The sequence below is a fragment of the Colossoma macropomum genome, unplaced genomic scaffold (genome assembly GCF_904425465.1).
Source record: "Colossoma macropomum unplaced genomic scaffold, Colossoma_macropomum, whole genome shotgun sequence".
Lineage (NCBI taxonomy): Eukaryota > Metazoa > Chordata > Actinopteri > Characiformes > Serrasalmidae > Colossoma > Colossoma macropomum.
In genome coordinates this window covers 21500100-21516806 of record NW_023494805.1, presented here as the reverse complement: position 1 = coordinate 21516806, position 16707 = coordinate 21500100, and the positions used below count along the sequence as shown (strand labels likewise).

At 40.3% G+C, this 16707-nt stretch overlaps 1 protein-coding gene across 1 annotated transcript in view; it reads right to left on the bottom strand.

Moving 5' to 3' along the window:
* Positions 1-16707, bottom strand: part of tnr (tenascin R (restrictin, janusin)) — a 238576-nt gene that overhangs the window by 25236 nt on the left and 196633 nt on the right. The window contains exons 16-17 of the mRNA XM_036597368.1: positions 6115-6234; positions 1931-2074 (exon numbers count right to left, since the gene is read on the bottom strand). Coding sequence (XP_036453261.1) covers positions 1931-2074; positions 6115-6234 — 264 coding nt within the window. The remainder of the gene's footprint in view (positions 1-1930; positions 2075-6114; positions 6235-16707) is intronic.

Here is a 16707-nt window from a genome sequence, read left to right as displayed (position 1 = left end):
AGCTTGGTGTACTGTTTTTATTGCCTATATTTCAGTACTGTAAATAGTTCTTCACTCTTCAGATTTGTGGATTCAGTGTATTTTTTTTAATCTATACAGAAAAAAATCAATGCAGATTTGTAGTGAAATTTGTTTTTTTTTTCATTAGGCATTGAATCATTTCCTAAATAATTAAAAACAAACTAAATTTACATCCCTACTGTCTTCTGCATTTAAACAACCTCAGTGGAGAAAGTGTACAGAGGAAGAGAAGGAGGAGGAGCACTGCTGCATCTGCTCCACTCTTCTCCTCTCCCTTCTCACAAGAGAAAAAGCAGCAAAAAGGCCTGCTGATGGCAGTGCTTTACTTTAGGAAGTCCACAAATAATAATTTCTAATAATTACACTTAAAAATTACATATTGTTCTTTTTAACACTTCACACAAGGGAGTAGAAAAATAGTACTGCCTCTGATTGTTGCCATCAGTAACTATGTGTCCTACCAGGACCTATGTTCACAAAAAACATGATCAGCTAAATCCCATTCTGTTCCAGGCATAGTCACCACAAAGCCAAAAAGAGATCCAGAAATAACACTTGTACTTTGATGACTAAGGCTCTGTTTGTGTCTAGGCTGCTAGTGGTGGTTGCTTGACATCACAGAGAAAAGAGAAGGTTCTGGATGTGTTATACAGGCTGCCTGGGTGGATTTCCAGTGAGGGTGGACATGGATATGGTGACATTTTATCACTATCATGATCAATTACATCACAATATGGTTTTCTGAGCATATTGTGGATGTACTTGTACTTAAAGAACATTGAAGAACTGCATGTTACATTACACAAAGAAAATAATTTATTAAGTTTAACTGGATTTATCATTCTTAATATTCTTAATATGCTAACATTCTTAATAACTTCTAGTCAAAACGGTTTTATGTAAAGTAATAAGTAAAGTCAATTACTTTTCATGAGATATTTGGTAGACCACCAAAACTGACACAATCAGATAAACAGCATCCAAAGTTTTCATCTTTGAGAGATTGAAATCAAGCTTTACTCGTTTCAAATCTGAAAAATCTATGTGCTTCTGTCCATCCTTCCACCATGAGAAAACAACTTAATGATATGACTCCTGCAGACTGTCAAATAAAGAACAATGTTGGTCATTTTGGTTTAGAGATTTTTGCATTTTTGTGTTTTGTTGGCTGGAACTGAGCTGGGTGGGGTTATATTGGAAGAGGTAGATATGAAATAATCCGCTGAACTAATAAAAAGTCTATTTAGCTGTGCCTGACCGAGTACCAGCGAGCGAGCAAGCTAGCATTTAAAAAAATAATAATTAGATGTGGTAAAATTAACGGAATGTACTTTATTAAATATAAATCAATAAATAACATAAATAAATAAAACGTCTGAAATGCTGGCTGCACAGATGATCTGTTCCACTATTTCACACAAGTGAAACTGGGCTTTGAACAGCAACTTGATAGGGCTCTTACTTCTCTCTCTCTACTGTCACTGGATGTCTAAACTGGCAAGCTGTTTGGCCAAATTCATTAGTTTGTCACAGTCACTCCCAGCTGAACGTAATATTACTTCCATAATCCATTATCTCATATATATATATATATATATATATATATATATATATAAATGCTGCCACAGAACTGTTTATGTTGCCCTGGCTTTGCCACTGTCAATCACTAAGCTGTCTGAAATGTCCACACAGTCTTGATTAAGCAGAGAGGTTTTTTCCTCCATTTGAAATATTGTTTAGGATTAATTTTTTTTTTTCAAATCTCATTAACTGGTATATATGGTTAATGATCGACAAGTCACAAATCTTCATGATCATTGAATATTTACAGTCTAACTGACAGCCCCTTTAAGATAGATAGAAAAATAAAAAACCTAGTGCTTGAGTGGAAAAGAGACACTATACTTACGTGTGACAAAGTTGGCGATGACGGTGCCGCTGGTAAGAGGACCCTTGGTGGCATAAAGAGCCACTGAGTAAGCAGTGCTGGGAATCAGCTGACTCAACTGATACTCCTGCTTATTCCCTTCCACAAGAAATGTGTCTGCTGTAACTGCAGGGAAAAGGAATGAGCATTAGACCCCAACCTACAACCAAAAGAGTCAATGAGAAGTGAAAGAAAGTGCCCTTCAGTTAGTTTGATGCAAATTGTATCCTGTTAATTGGGGCTAAAAGCCTGTGGTTCTTTAGCACACTGCAAAAGAGCACAAGCCGGCATCTAGTCTTGCTAGAGTAGGCGTATGTACATTTTGTATGTATTTTGTATTGTAACTCTGCACTTTGAAACTTTCCTTCCATTTTTGCACTTGCCTGAGTGTCTATTTTACTGCACAATGATAAAAAATTGAAATAAATGTAAATTTAAAATAAAATAGGTGCCTGAACCCACAACTTTAACCCCTAACTTGACAAAGCCAAAGTGCAACTGCTAAATCTGAAACCTGAACCCAACCCGAACCCACTCTAATGGACACTGATTACTGCAGTCAGTTTTACAGTTCTGTTTATTTACTAAGAGCTGGAGTTAAAGTAGTAAAACTGGGATAAACTAGTATTTTACACATCTGTACTACATAAACAGTATACCAGCATTGTAGCAATCACCAGTATTAAAACCGAAATAACTTTTGCACAGGTCGTGGTGCTTCTTTCCAGCTGTTATTGGCCACAGCTACTCCATACATATATGTTCTTTTCTCTAACAGCTTGTTCACTACTAGCTCATGTCTCTTCATCTCTCTCTCTGCTCACACACACTTCCCCAAGGTGTTCCTAGCCCCATCCTCTACAATAAGAGCTGTTAGCAAAATGACCCAAGCGTAAAAAAGGCTAGAGAGCGAATATCCTATAACTAACATGCAAGAGTGTTTCTTGAACATGCTACATTAGCCCTACCTTACAAAAATCCCCACCCTCCCCTCCAGGAACTACAAAGTTTTGAATCAACTGAGGGGCCACCCCCTCCTCCTGGGGCATGCTGGGGCAAACCATTTGACCATTTGTCCTCTCTTAGGGCTTTGTCCTTGGTGCAGAGGCTCCTCAGCCTACCCTGCTCTGGTTGCACTGTCAGCCTCTGAACACCAGCTCTGTGGCATCCTCTCCATCAGTGCGCTGGAGCAAAGAGACCAAAGCAGGGCATGCAGCTGCTGCAGCAGTCCTCCTCCTGGGCATGACAGAACTCCTCACAGCTCACAGCGTCAACTCCTGGCTGCGACGACAGCAGCTGCGGCACTCCACCTGGCTTCCCTCTGCATCGTTAATGCTGATAAGGGTGCTACTCATGTGCGACCCTCAGGGATCCATCCACCAGTGCTGGTGCTGTGTGTTCAGCTTCTCCAGCATTTGCTGCCCCAACAACAAAACATGGAGAAGGTGGCAGAAGTTTGATATGGACGTTTGCCCCACCTTGGCCACTGTTTGTTAGCTGCTGGTGCTGCACTTTTTGGCTTGTGTAGCATTCATTGGGGGCAAGCGGCTTGTGGATGCAGGGTCCTGCAGTGTCCCGCTCAGTGTCCCCAATGGACAAGGCTTAGCCAAATGTCCTGGCCAGCCACATGTCCAGCACTGGCAGCCCCGTGCCACCGGCTGTATGGCTGCAGTTATGGCCAGCCTTTAGATGAGTTCTCTCAGCTTCTCCACCTATGCCGGCTTTGGTGACTCATTTGACTACTCCACAGCTCTGGAACATCAGTGTACTGTGATGCTACTGAACACACTTTCTCTTCTGCCCAGCACCAACTCCAGGGCCAGACACGTGGACAGGCCAGCCATGTTTGGACATGCAGCTCAGTTGGAGACAGTGTCATATTAAACTCATCTTGGGATCTCGCTCTGCACAGAAAGTGACATGAGCACAAGTCTGTCTAGCTAAAGTTTCAATATTTTTAGCTAGGGTTCTAAATGGTTCTCCTGTCTGTCTTTGGCAGTTACACAGTACAGACAGAAGGAAACGCCTCCGGAGCGCCACAGTGTAAACCCACTGTAATCAGAGAAAACGAATGCATCATCGGCCAGACACAGCTTTAGGTGCAGGGCTTTCCGTTCATTAGACCACTCATACGGTTTGGCTACCAGTTCAAATTGTGCATGGAAAGCCACTTTACTCAAGTATTTTGGAGTCTTAAAGCTTACTGTTAAGCACAGCTCCTGAGAACCACCTTTGTTTATATCTGCAGATGATAATAAAGAGATCAGCGCACAATGGCTAGCCTCTAAACTAGCTGGTGTCTTTAATTTTTACCCGATTTTCTCCCCAATTTAGTCGTCTCCAATTCCACCCGCTAGTTAGTACTCCCCCAATCACACGATGCTATCAACGCTAGGAGGGTGAAGGCTAACACAGGCTTCCTCCAAGACCTGTGAAGCCAACCACCGCTTCTTTTCGAACTGCTGCTCACACAATGTCACTGGACAGCCGAACGCGCTCGGAGGAAAGCACAAATCGCCAGATCTGTTACGTCAGCTAACAGACGCCTGCGCTGACTAGCATCGCGCTGAGTGATGGGGGGAGAAGGAGGGGGGGAGAAGGATGGGGGGGAGAAGGAGGGGCCATCCTACCCACCCAGAGAGCGTGGCCAATTGTGCTCTCTCGGACTCCCGGCCAATTGTGCTCTCTCGGACTCCCGGCTACCCAACCCAGAGAGCGTGGCCAATTGTGCTCTCTCGGACTCCCGGCTACGGATGGCTGTAGCATCACCAGGGATCGAACTCGTGATCTCCTGATGATAGGGCCAATGCTTAGACAGTTGCGCCACTCGGGAGCCCTAGCTGGTGTCTTTAAGTTTAGGCACCACACCATCTCTTCCTTCATCACTGCTCTCTCACAGCTGTCCTGGGTACTACGGCTCAAACCTGGCAGCTATGGCGCTCCTGAAGATGCAAACTTATCATCATTCTCTTCTACTGTCACAAAAACAGAGTGCTCCCTCCCTTCTCAGAGCTGTGTAGCTCAGCTTCGCTGTTAGCAGCTGAATCATTTACCGCTATTAAAAAAGACATAGCTTTTGCACACGCTATCATGCTTTATTTTCAAGCTGTTATTGGCCACAGCTATGCCGTACAAAGCAGAGTTTTCTTTTCTCTAACAGCTCGTTTACTACCCAGCTTATGTCTCCTCGTGTGTCTCTCTCTCTATACTCACACACTTTGTGTTCCTAGCCCTGCCCTCTACAATATGAGTCCTCAGCAAAATGAACCAAGTGCAAAATAGGCTAGAGAATGCATAACCTAGCACTAACATGTAAAAGCATTTCCTAAACACGCTACAGTATATTCTTGTGAGACAGATGATAATAACTGGCAGAGAACTGTACTCTCCTCTGATGAACTGTTAGGCCCACTACATTTTCTCTCACACCTGCTGCTACTTGCAGACATACTTAAGACAATTCTGGCAAGCTTAACAAGCAAGGGGAAAGACCCAACACATCCATCTTATCATCCATGGTATAACTGTGACTGAAGTATGGCTGAGCTTCATTCATGGTTTCACTCTTTCTCTCGTTCTTTCTCGTAGAGTTATAGTCTATTGCTGCCTTCAGAATAGCACCTGAGGAGAGAGTGATGGTGCCCCTGAATGAAACTGGGGTAGCAGGTTTCTAGTATTAAAGCAGGCAAATTTATCTTTCTGTAAGTAAAGCCAAGACAATTCCTTTCTTACAGTTTGGAGCGTGTACGTAATTGCACAGTGAATCATCGCTTAAAATCTGCCAAATGAATCATGCATGAAAAATAATAATTTTAAAATGATATAAAATAAAATAGTAACTAGGCATTAGCCAATTTAATCTTCTACTGTATGTGAAATGCGGATGATGTTTGTTTTTAATTGTGTATTTAATTGTGTGATGATTCAAAATCTGGCACCTGAATATTGAAAAAAAAAAAAAAGTAAAAAGTCCTCAGTGTGTGATGAACCCTCCAGTGAATTAAAAAAAAGACTCTTAACGAACGGTGCAGTGAGTCAATAATGCCATGGCATTGAATGCTGCAGAGTAGCTATTATTTGTGCTGCTATCGACACAAGCCTGCAGCCGCACTCTCTCTCTCTCTCACTTTTTGATTCTCTTTTTCAGGGTGCTGATGTGTGCCTACCCTGGTTGTGGGTGAGGGTCAGTACATAGTTGTCCACACTAGAGACCGGTGGGGTCCAGCGCAGGAGTGCCCCTTGCGGGGTGACGTTCAGGGCAGTCAGCTCCATAGGCATGTCCATGGCTGCAGGAATAAAGCAGTTTGAGAAGAGGTTACAAGAAAAACGTAAGCTAACAAATACAGTGCTGGATGATTGGCAGCAGTCCAATATCTCTCTCTCTCCTTTTTTCTTCTGCGTTTGTACAATTTTTCAGAGAAGGTGTAAAAATAGCACATCCTGGCAGGTTGAAACTAATTTGTTTTGATGATCTGCCTGGAGAAGATCACAATTTCCTTAATTAGCCGAGAAGGTGGGGTGGGCGAGGGGGATTCCACAGTCAAACGTGCATAATCCTCACTTTCGAATGCGAGTGGATAGTGAGAGGTGTTTTTTGTTGGAAGTTTGGCTCTTTCTTTTCCTAGTAGACTAATGCCATCTTTGCAAATAATTTGGCCAATTCAGCTAAATTGTCAACTGTGTAATTATAACAACACCAATAAAAAAGAGCAAAACATCTTTGCATTACTGCCTCAGTATTGGCCTTCATAATGTCAAATAACCTACATATTTGACCTGACCACTGCAGAAAATAAAGTTTTTCCTCAGCTTTCAGAAAGATAAGTGCCTGTGATCATCGTTAAATATTGCAAATATCCCATCATTAGGTAATATTCTTTTATTATACTGTTACATATTGTTGCTGTTCCAATAAACTTTACCCTTCAAATCGAGATTTTATTCTGAGCATTGTTACAGCATTTCTATTGGTCCACTTATCATTTCATAAAATGCAAATCTCAACTGCTGTGTTCAAATGATGTAGAAAAATAATGAAAAAAAAAGAAAATGAAAACTGAAAATTGTCTATTCCATGCCAAACACAGTAAACACAAAGCCAAACAAAAACCAGCTATACCAGATCCAGAAGCAGCTCTTTGAGGTGCTTTATGTTATTTTGGAATACTCGGTGGATTTCATTCAGCAACAGCCCTCACTGTGCTGACACTATGGACCTATGTGTCCATTATGAAAAAGATGGAAATATGATGGTGCAAACTGACATGCTAATGTTGTTAGCTGTAGTTACTTTGCTATCTGAAATTTCACCCACACTTTATAAACTAACATTTGTAAAAAATAGTAATCGACACATCAGTATACACATAACATGCCTGAACATTCTAGTTTAAATTCTGATCATGGTGATTTAAATGTTACCAAAAAACAGGAGAATAAATTTGGTATATGCTTTATCAGACATGACCACTTTGATTGTTTTGACCATAAACAATTTCAGTATGTTGCAGTAGGCAGCAAGATTTAAGGTTAGCTATCGTTTGGTAAAGTTTATCTAAAATAAATTAGCTTGCTAGATATGTAGCTAACTACACATTAATCATGTGTAGTTTTTATCTAACATTAGTTCAGACAGGACCACTTTGTCAAAGAAAACATTTTGTTTCCATTTGCAGTGTTATATGAGGCAGTATGGCTCTGTTCTGGGACCTCCCTTCCCTTCCCTATGTATAGATTGCAGAGAAATGAGAATGCAAGAATGGGCAGGCTAAAACAGCTTAAATAAACACCCTGAGAAATTTAGCCAATCCTATGCATAGCAGGCCATCAGCTGAGCCATCAGCTGTTTGAGATCAACTGATAAAAAACAGTTGATTTGAGATTGGGGTCTAAGCTTTGGGGTCCGACTTTGTGGCCTGTGTAAAATAACGTGCTCAATTTCAGTCAGGACCACTTTGTCAATGGAAATATTTTATTTCCATTAGCACTAAGTGATATTTGGTGGTATGGCTCTGTTCACGGGCCTCCCTTCCCTTTCATATGCATACATGGAAAGCCTAAGGCAGGGAGAGCAGCAGAAAGACCCCTAAAACAATTATACCAGGCAAACACCAACCAGCAGAAGAGTGCAAAGTGGTTTGCAGAGAAGCGGTGAAAATGGCCAGGCTAAAGCAGCTTAAATAAATGATCTGACAAATTTAGCCAATCGTATGTGTAGCAGGTGATCAGCTAAGCGATCAGCTGATTGAGATAAACTGATAACAGCTGGTAATTTGAGATTGGGGCTTGAGCTTGACTTTGTGGCCTGCTTGAACACTGTGTTCAATTTGTCTAGATAGTGGTAGCTAGTCTTGCCATAATTTGCAGAATGATAGCAAAAATAGCTAACATTAGCCAGCTAGTGTTAGCTAATTTTGCTATATTGTTGCAGAATTATTTTTAAGTCAGCACAGAAAATACTAACTAGAGGTATGCATAAGGTGAGTGCAGTAGTTATTTATAGCTTATATGGACACTGCCTATTTTCCACTAGGTTTTAGGCAACTCTACAAAATGACTTCCAAAACAGTGCAGTACTATACATTAAAACACTAATTACATGGTTTTTGTGAAAACACATCCTCTGTAGCAAACTATTTAAAAAAATGAAATACATAATAATAATAATAATGATAATAATGTAGTTACTTTGTTTTTTTTTTTCAAATAATAAAATAGTAATGTAGTGACGTGCAGTAGTTTGGACACCCTTCCAGTTGTAAAGTCTCAGAACTTATTCATTAACTCTTATTAACTGACTTAACTGACTGTGCAGCTGACTGAGGGCTATAAAAAGATGTCAACTACCCAAACCATTAAGAAATGGCAGTTATGGGGAACAGAGGAAGTCCAGGCACAATTTAGAAGACCAAGAAAACTCTCAGTGTAGTGGCTCCAGCTGGTTTTCTCAAAAGCCAATCCCAGATTTGGCAACCAAGGTTCAAAAGGATTGATAAGCTATGGCTACAGCCTTCAAAGGTAATTGACATTTGTTTACAAAAGGGGGTTAACTCTGGTTCCTTCTTCAAAGAACTAAGACAATAAGTAACCTTTATGTCTCTAAAAGGACACAGCTGCGTGTTTTCCCAGACCCTCTCATTGAGCTAGCTTTTAGTGATCTGAATTTCATGAACTTTCAGGAAACTTATTTTTGAACATTATGGAACTCTTGCCACTGCCACATCAAAACTCAACTAGTAACAATCTGTCTCAATTCTTACCAGAGACCCATCAACCATTAAGCTGCAAAGAACTTGTGTATTCAACACTTAATTTCCTGTATCAGATCCATATATGCCAACCTGTTGATTAGACTGATTATTCCATGCTCAGCTTACCATTTATGCCAATTAAAAAACAAGCCAGTTATTTGTAAACATTATGGACTGTGTATGAGATCATTTCTTGCTAATGATGACTGTGTATAAGACCATTTCTTGCTCCTTGGGTATTCCTTCCCCCTTTTTTAGCTAGATATGAGATCAAACCAACCTGTGTTTGTAGTAGAGGAGTAAAACAGGTGAAATTACTATTATTGCTACTTGCTGCTCATTTTTTGCTACATCAGATTGATCCGCATTTATGCTGGCCCAAAAGGCAAAGCAATATGACAGCAAAGGACCTCCAGTAAGGTGATGCAGATAGAGATACATCAGCTCATCACAAATGTCCAATTTCAAATGTCTAAAGTACGCAAAACAACTTCCAGATATGCCAGAGGCATTTTGGAAACTAGTCCTGTGGACCAATGAAATGAAAATGAACTTACTGACCACAATCACCAAAGGTAATGTAAGGTTTCTGGCCAACTTTTGCCGTCAAAATGCTGTAATAATGATAAAAGATCAAAAGAGATGTGCTCATACTGTTGTTTTAATTTGAACAGGCACTCTGACACAAGAAACAAAACATAAGCAGATAGGAGTAAATTACACAACAGCACATACATAGACATTCCAGGCTCTATGTTTCTCCTTTTCTCTGTAGGGCTCACCCTAAAGGGGCAATGTGCAATATATTTCAGCTCCCAAACTACCATTCATTGCAGTACATTTCGAGAAAAAAAGTTGCAGCATTTGATGAGAAGAACACCTTGTTAAGAATGGGGCTTGATCTTTTTTGCTTTGGGGTTGTGCAGCAGTAAATGGCACAGGAAACTGCGTCATATTTTATGTTTAAGCACCCTTGGTCAAATTACATATTTTGTTGATTTATCTAAGCAAAAATAAGTACACATGCTCTACAGAGAACACAGGTCTGCACATTTTAATGCACAATTACTGTTTATTTGCTGAATTTAATTTAACCAATATGTTAACGCAATCAAAAAAAAAAAAATCTGCAGTAAAAATATCAGAAAATGCAATATTTACTTTTGTTTCCTGTAGAGACAGGGTCCAGAGCTCTGATCCAATACACCTGGCTCCTACCATTTAGAAGTTCCTGAAAGCTTTCATTACCTGGATCAGGTGTCTTAGATTAGGACTGGGGCTAAACTTTGGAAGGTGGTAGATCCCTGCTGTACTACTTTTTTCCACATGCTATTTTACCGGGGTATTTAAACTTTTGCATATGACTATATGTTTTGTTTTTGACAGCCTGAGATGGAATCCACAAAGCCTTGGACCCTTGTTACCTGTCTGGTGTCCTCCGCCAGCAGTACCACAGCTCTTCTAAATGCAGAATTCCTCTCATGCCACTTCAAAGCGTCCTAACAAGCGAAGCACTCACAGTCTCGCAAAAAAAGCTCTGCCACTTTGCCTAATGTGGTGCATTCATGACCGTTTTTATCCAATCTTTCTTTTCACCTTTTTTTTGTCTATAGAACACCAGTCAGCGATGATGACGCTCCAGGGGCCATTAGGCAGAGCCACGGTTCTCATCTATCCACCGACCCATCAGGCACAGAGCTGAGATGAAAACTACGCAGACTGCAGCCCTGTTTTAATGAGCACCTCTACTGTTTATGCAAGACTTACTCCTGGTTAAAATGAAGAGTCTCTTCTTGTTGCAACCTTGCACTATTAGCCAAACTGTAGACATCTGATGGCTTTAAGCTGTTAGTCTGTTATCTGTTTTATGAGGGCAAGGACAAAAACTGTCATCATTCAGCAACAGTGCTTGGAGAGAAACCGTCTTCCATACTAAATAGTAAAATAACATGTCAGGCTATTTTGCTGTAGGAGGGCATTTTATTTCCGTTCTATCCACATACATCTCCACCTGAGTCTGCTAATTAGATATTTTGCTTGGTTCAAGCTTGAAGTCATTACCTATTAATGCTTGGTTGGAATAAACACTTGTAGGTCAAGAGCCTGTCTAGACATGACTTAAAAACATCTATAATAGGCCATTATGAGCTATCTAGATTTGCTTAACAGTGTAACAATTTGCTCACGTAGACAATGACACCAGCATTCTTGCATTAAAACAGATGACACTGGCCTCGGTGCAACAGAGGGAATGGCGCAAAAGTGATACGTATTCAATCAGTAAACGAAGCTTAAACCTAGATATGTTAGCTCCCGAGTGGCGCAACTGTCTAAGCGTTGGCCCTATCATCAGGAGATCGCGAGTTCGATACCGGCCATCCGTAGCCGGGAGTCCGAGAGAGCACAATTGGCCTCGCTCTCTCTGGGTGGGTAGGATGGCCCCTCCTTCTCCTTCTCAATTTCTCAGTCCCTGATACCTGTATTACTCAGCTACATTGTAAATGAGGGTCTCCCTCAATGTATTCCGAGTTTAAATAAAGGTTGGTTGATTGATTGATTGACTGACTGACTGACTAATTGATTGATTGATTGATTATGGAGTGGTCTGCTGGGGTAGCAGCATCTCAACTGCGGACAGGAAGAGACTTGACAGGCTCATTAAGAGGTCCTGCTCTGCTCTCTCCCACTACCTGCTCTGGAAGCCCCCAAACCCAGTGCAGGTGGTGGGAGACCGATGCTAGCATCCATGTTGGATTACGGCTCCCACCCCACGCATGAGACTCTGGCAGCACTGAGCAGCTCCTTCAGTGACAGGCTGCTTCACCCCTAGTGTGTGATGGAGCACTATCGCAGGTCCTTCCTTTCTGCTGCTGTTAGACTGTACAACCAACCTCACACACCTACAGTACATAAACTGTGAAACAATATTCCAGTTTCTAATCTGCACTTCTAAATATATTGGTATATAGTATCACACTCAACATTCCATCCTCTGAAACTACCGTCTCAGACCGGTGTTTCTTCTAGCATCTTACTTACCTGCCTTATTATCCCACTTATCCCTTCTTTGCCACTATATACCCTTTAACCGCTGCTGCACTCAGCACTTTAAAGGCACATACTTTGCACAATGTAAGGTTTACAGGTATGACTGTGCGTGTGTGTGTGTGTGTGTGTGTGTGTGTGTATGAGTGTGTGATGGTAGGAATGAATGTTTTATTTTGTTTTATTTACTACATGTAAATGTTTGTCTGATACTGTGCACTGTAAGCTCCTGTAACCAAAGCCAAATTCCTTGTATGTATAAGCATACATGGCCAATAAAGCTTGATTCTGATTCTGAATTCATCACCATTTCCTGTGTGTAATATAATCAATACTCCATTTGGAATACTTGTAAAATAATTATATTGTTAATTCCTCACCATTATCATGTATAATATAAATCAGTACCTCATGTGCAATACTCCATATGCAGTTTGGGTAAAATATCCTTACTGTGTACTGTGTTGCTTTTTTATTTATAATTGTTTATACTGTTAATTTTTGTGAAGGATAGAGTTTTTTTAAACATATTTTTCACCTTTAGTATTATATATATTGTCTATATAGTAACAAGTAACAAACTGTAACTTTGTTATTAATTACTTGCTTGTTAATTCTCTTCTTCTTACTTCTTTTCTTGAGTGTCTTGCTATCCTATTGCTGCTGTAGCACTGTTAATTTCCCCGTTGTGGGACTAATAAAGGATTATCTTGCAATGATGTGCAAATCATTTAAATCCAATTTTTATTTGAAAATAGTATAAAGACATAACATAAATGTTAAAACAGAAATTTTTGTGTTTTTGAAAAATATATGCAGTCCCACAGGAATCACGAGGGGCAAGTAGCCATTTGATCCACCCCTTTTCAAAATACTGGGGCAAAGACCCACCACTTTATTAAACTACATGGAGCACTTACTAATACCTAATTTTCCAAATAGTAGCGCTTTCATGACTTGGTGTTCAGTGAGAGAAGCTACAGGTCACTGATCTGATAAAAGTGGTTTTACTGCAGTACATAAGCTAATGCACTGTGTCATAGTTTGTTACTGTTAAGTGTCAGTCTGAATATTTCTTACTGCTACATTGCTAAACTAGGAATGCTTTCAGATCTACTGTGGTTGGTGTGGACCTATTGAAGTCCTTCTTTATTTCTCTAAACACTCCATCCATGTTCAGGTTTGCACTAATGAACAATGAAGGGCATTCAACACCAGAGTGTTTTCTTCACTTCACATCAGAGCTGTACTGTCTGCACAATGTGTGTGCTTTAACAGTTTACTCTTTACAGACACTCATATTCTTCATGTAGCTTGAGCTGCGGTTAATAACATAAGATGAGCAATAAAACAATAGTGAAGATTTTGGCACATGGATCACAGAGTGTATTTTTGTCCACTGACTGCTTACATGTAAAAATGCTTAATCAATCATTTGGTTTGGTTGATAAACCAGTCATAAACAAGGACAGAAAAAAACAGATTTAAAGACATGTTATTATCATGACATAAACGGTGGTTTTAGGCAGTAGCCTAATTTTGAAATTTTAACAGCCAGCAGTGTGCAAGGGCTTTTCCGAAAAAGACGCCATCCGGACAGCAGCATATGTTGCTCCAAAACCTGTATATACTGTTCAGCATTAATGGTGCCTTCACAGATGCGCAAGTCACCCATGCCATGGGCACTAATCACCATCATGGATTCTTTTGAACTGTGTGCTGATAACAAACCAGATGGTCCCTCTGCTCTTTAGCCCCAAGGACGAGGCCAAGATAATTTCAAATTTTGATTTGTCGGAGCACAGGACACTTAAATGAGCTCAGGCCCAGAGAAGGCGGCGACGTTCCTAGATTCTGTTTATATGTGGTTTCTTCTTCGCATTGAAGACTTTTAACTTGCATTTGTGAATTCCTCAAAGAACTGTGTTGACAGACAATGAGTGCATTTACATACACTTAATAATCTGATAACTGCATAAAATCAGATTTTGTCAGTAATCCGATCAACACGTTTACATGCTCTTGAGTAATCAGATAATGGGAAACTACATGAGTCAGGCAGTAATCAGATTTCTGCTTTGCAACCAGCCAATCAACTCACAGAAGAAAAACTGTAAAATGGTAAAACGTGGCTTTTTTTTAAACACCGCGCCACTTTACCTGAAAATATGAACATCATTTAGTGCCATGCAGTGATTTCCACTACAGAATCGTGTCTGTTTTCAATGAAGTACCACCTGAGGGCCCAAAGATCACAGCCACCCAATACTGGTTTTCAGGCTTGTCCCTTGCAAACAGAGACTTCTATGATATTATCATAATATTATATACTGTAGATGAAGTTCTTTGTTATTTTACGTTGAGAAATATTATTTTATTATTGTTTCTACACTCATTGTCCAGATTATCAGCTCCACGTTCCACAGGGCACTTTGTAGGTCTACAATTACAATTACAGACTGTAGTCCATCTGTTTCTATGCTTACTTTGTTAGCTCCCTTTCACCCTGTTCTTTAATGGTCAAGACCCCACAGGACCAACACAGAGCAGGTATTATTTGGGTGGTGAATCATTCTCAGCACTGTAGTGACACTGACGTGGTGTGTTAATGTGTGTTGCGCTGGTACAGTGGATCAGATATAGCATTGCTGTTGGAGTTTTTAAACAGCTCAGTGTCACTTCAAGACTGAGAACAGTCCACCAACCAAAAATATCCAGCCAACAGCATGATGTGGTCAATGTCCTTTGACCACTGATGAAAGACTTTGGGATAAACTGTGCATCAAAAGATGAACTACTGTCTCTGACTTTACAAGGTGGACCAACAAATTAGGAGTGTCTATTAGAGTGGACAGTGAGTGGACACAGTGTTTAAAAACTCCTACATATCATGTCCAAGTGCAGTCTAATCTGAACTATCTGTTGTGCTTTTTGCTGAGCTTAACAAATTTCCCCTTCTCTCTAGTTGGACACTGGTGCAGAACTGTCCTTGTGTGTTCCTGTATGCCTGCCCTCCGGAAAAGACTGACCACCATCAAGCCACCTGCAAGTGCTGTTGCCCCCCCGCCATTGTGCCAGAAAGCCTCACCTGCCTGTGCCACTCATCCTCCATTCTCTTAGATTATTTTAGAATACTTCTGTATACTTCCATTTTGTTTCTTTTTTTATTATTCATTTTTTTTATTATTCATGATTCATTTTTCATCATACTCCGTTATTGCTATTGCAGTGTTATTGGCCGAATCCCAGTTCTTATTTTTACCCCATGTTTTCAAGTGTCAGCTTGCCCCTTGGAATACAGTTACAAGGGGTAGTGGTTGAAATCTTCTCCTACAAAATGGGACAACCCTCAAATAAAAATGAACATTACTTCATTAACAGGCTACTAGCAATGCTCTGTAGGCGACCCTGCCAGCCTGCAGAGATAGCAGAGGAACAGTAAAGTCTTCAGTTAAATTTAGGGAAACACAGGCCTTTGGGGGGAGGGGGGGGGGAGCAGTTATTTATAATCACCCACCCCTAATTTCTCGATGATATGAAACTGAAGTCAGCTATTCGCTTGTTTCTTTTCCCATTCCATCCTAAATGGTTTAAGATGGAACTGGAAATTTAGCTAGCTACCTACCAAGACATCAGCATACTACTAGTGATTTTTATGCATGTTATGAAGATAAGGACCATAATACATTAAAACATCATTAAACTAAGATAATAGAATGGTTATTGTAATTTTTTAACAGAGAAAATACTTATATTTGTGGGTTTCTTTGGTAGCTTGTGCAGACATCTAGCCATTTTTCCTTTTTTCTCATAACACTCTATTTGGAGTGTGCCTCTGAAAAACCTCCATTATGAGTGCCATGTAGCCCTAACACTTCGCCCTACCTCTCTATCTCAACAAAAATCGGGACACCCTAATCCTAGGTGTGAACATGCAAAATGGAAGGGTAAGAAGTAAGTGGTAGGGGCAAGGGGTGAAATGGGATTGGGCCACTGTTTTGCCATCTGGTGTTAACCAGAGAAAGATGGGTTCCCCTTTCCAGTCTTAGTTTCTCTAATGTTTTTTCTGTTATCAGGAACTTTCTACTTCGCAATATTGTATTTGGACGTGGACGTGGAACCAGATGTCACAAACTGCTTTGTGACAATGCCTGTGGTAAAAAGTACTGTACAAATACATTTCCACTCACACTTGACTTAATTTATCTTATTCTGTATAAAAGAGCCTGACCAACAGCTTTTGTACCTTTAAGATCAATGTAAAAATGCAGCTATTTTGGCCATAGAATCTACACTCCTCTGTCATAACTGTGATGTGAGATATTTGGTTTGCCAAAAAACCCTTGCCAAAATAATTTTAAGTGATCAAAAATTAGATCAAGTCCAATAGTTTTAGTTGAGGGAGTTAAAGTTACTGGTTGTAACTTTTTTTTAAATGAGATTGTCAAGTCTCTATTGTCAAAA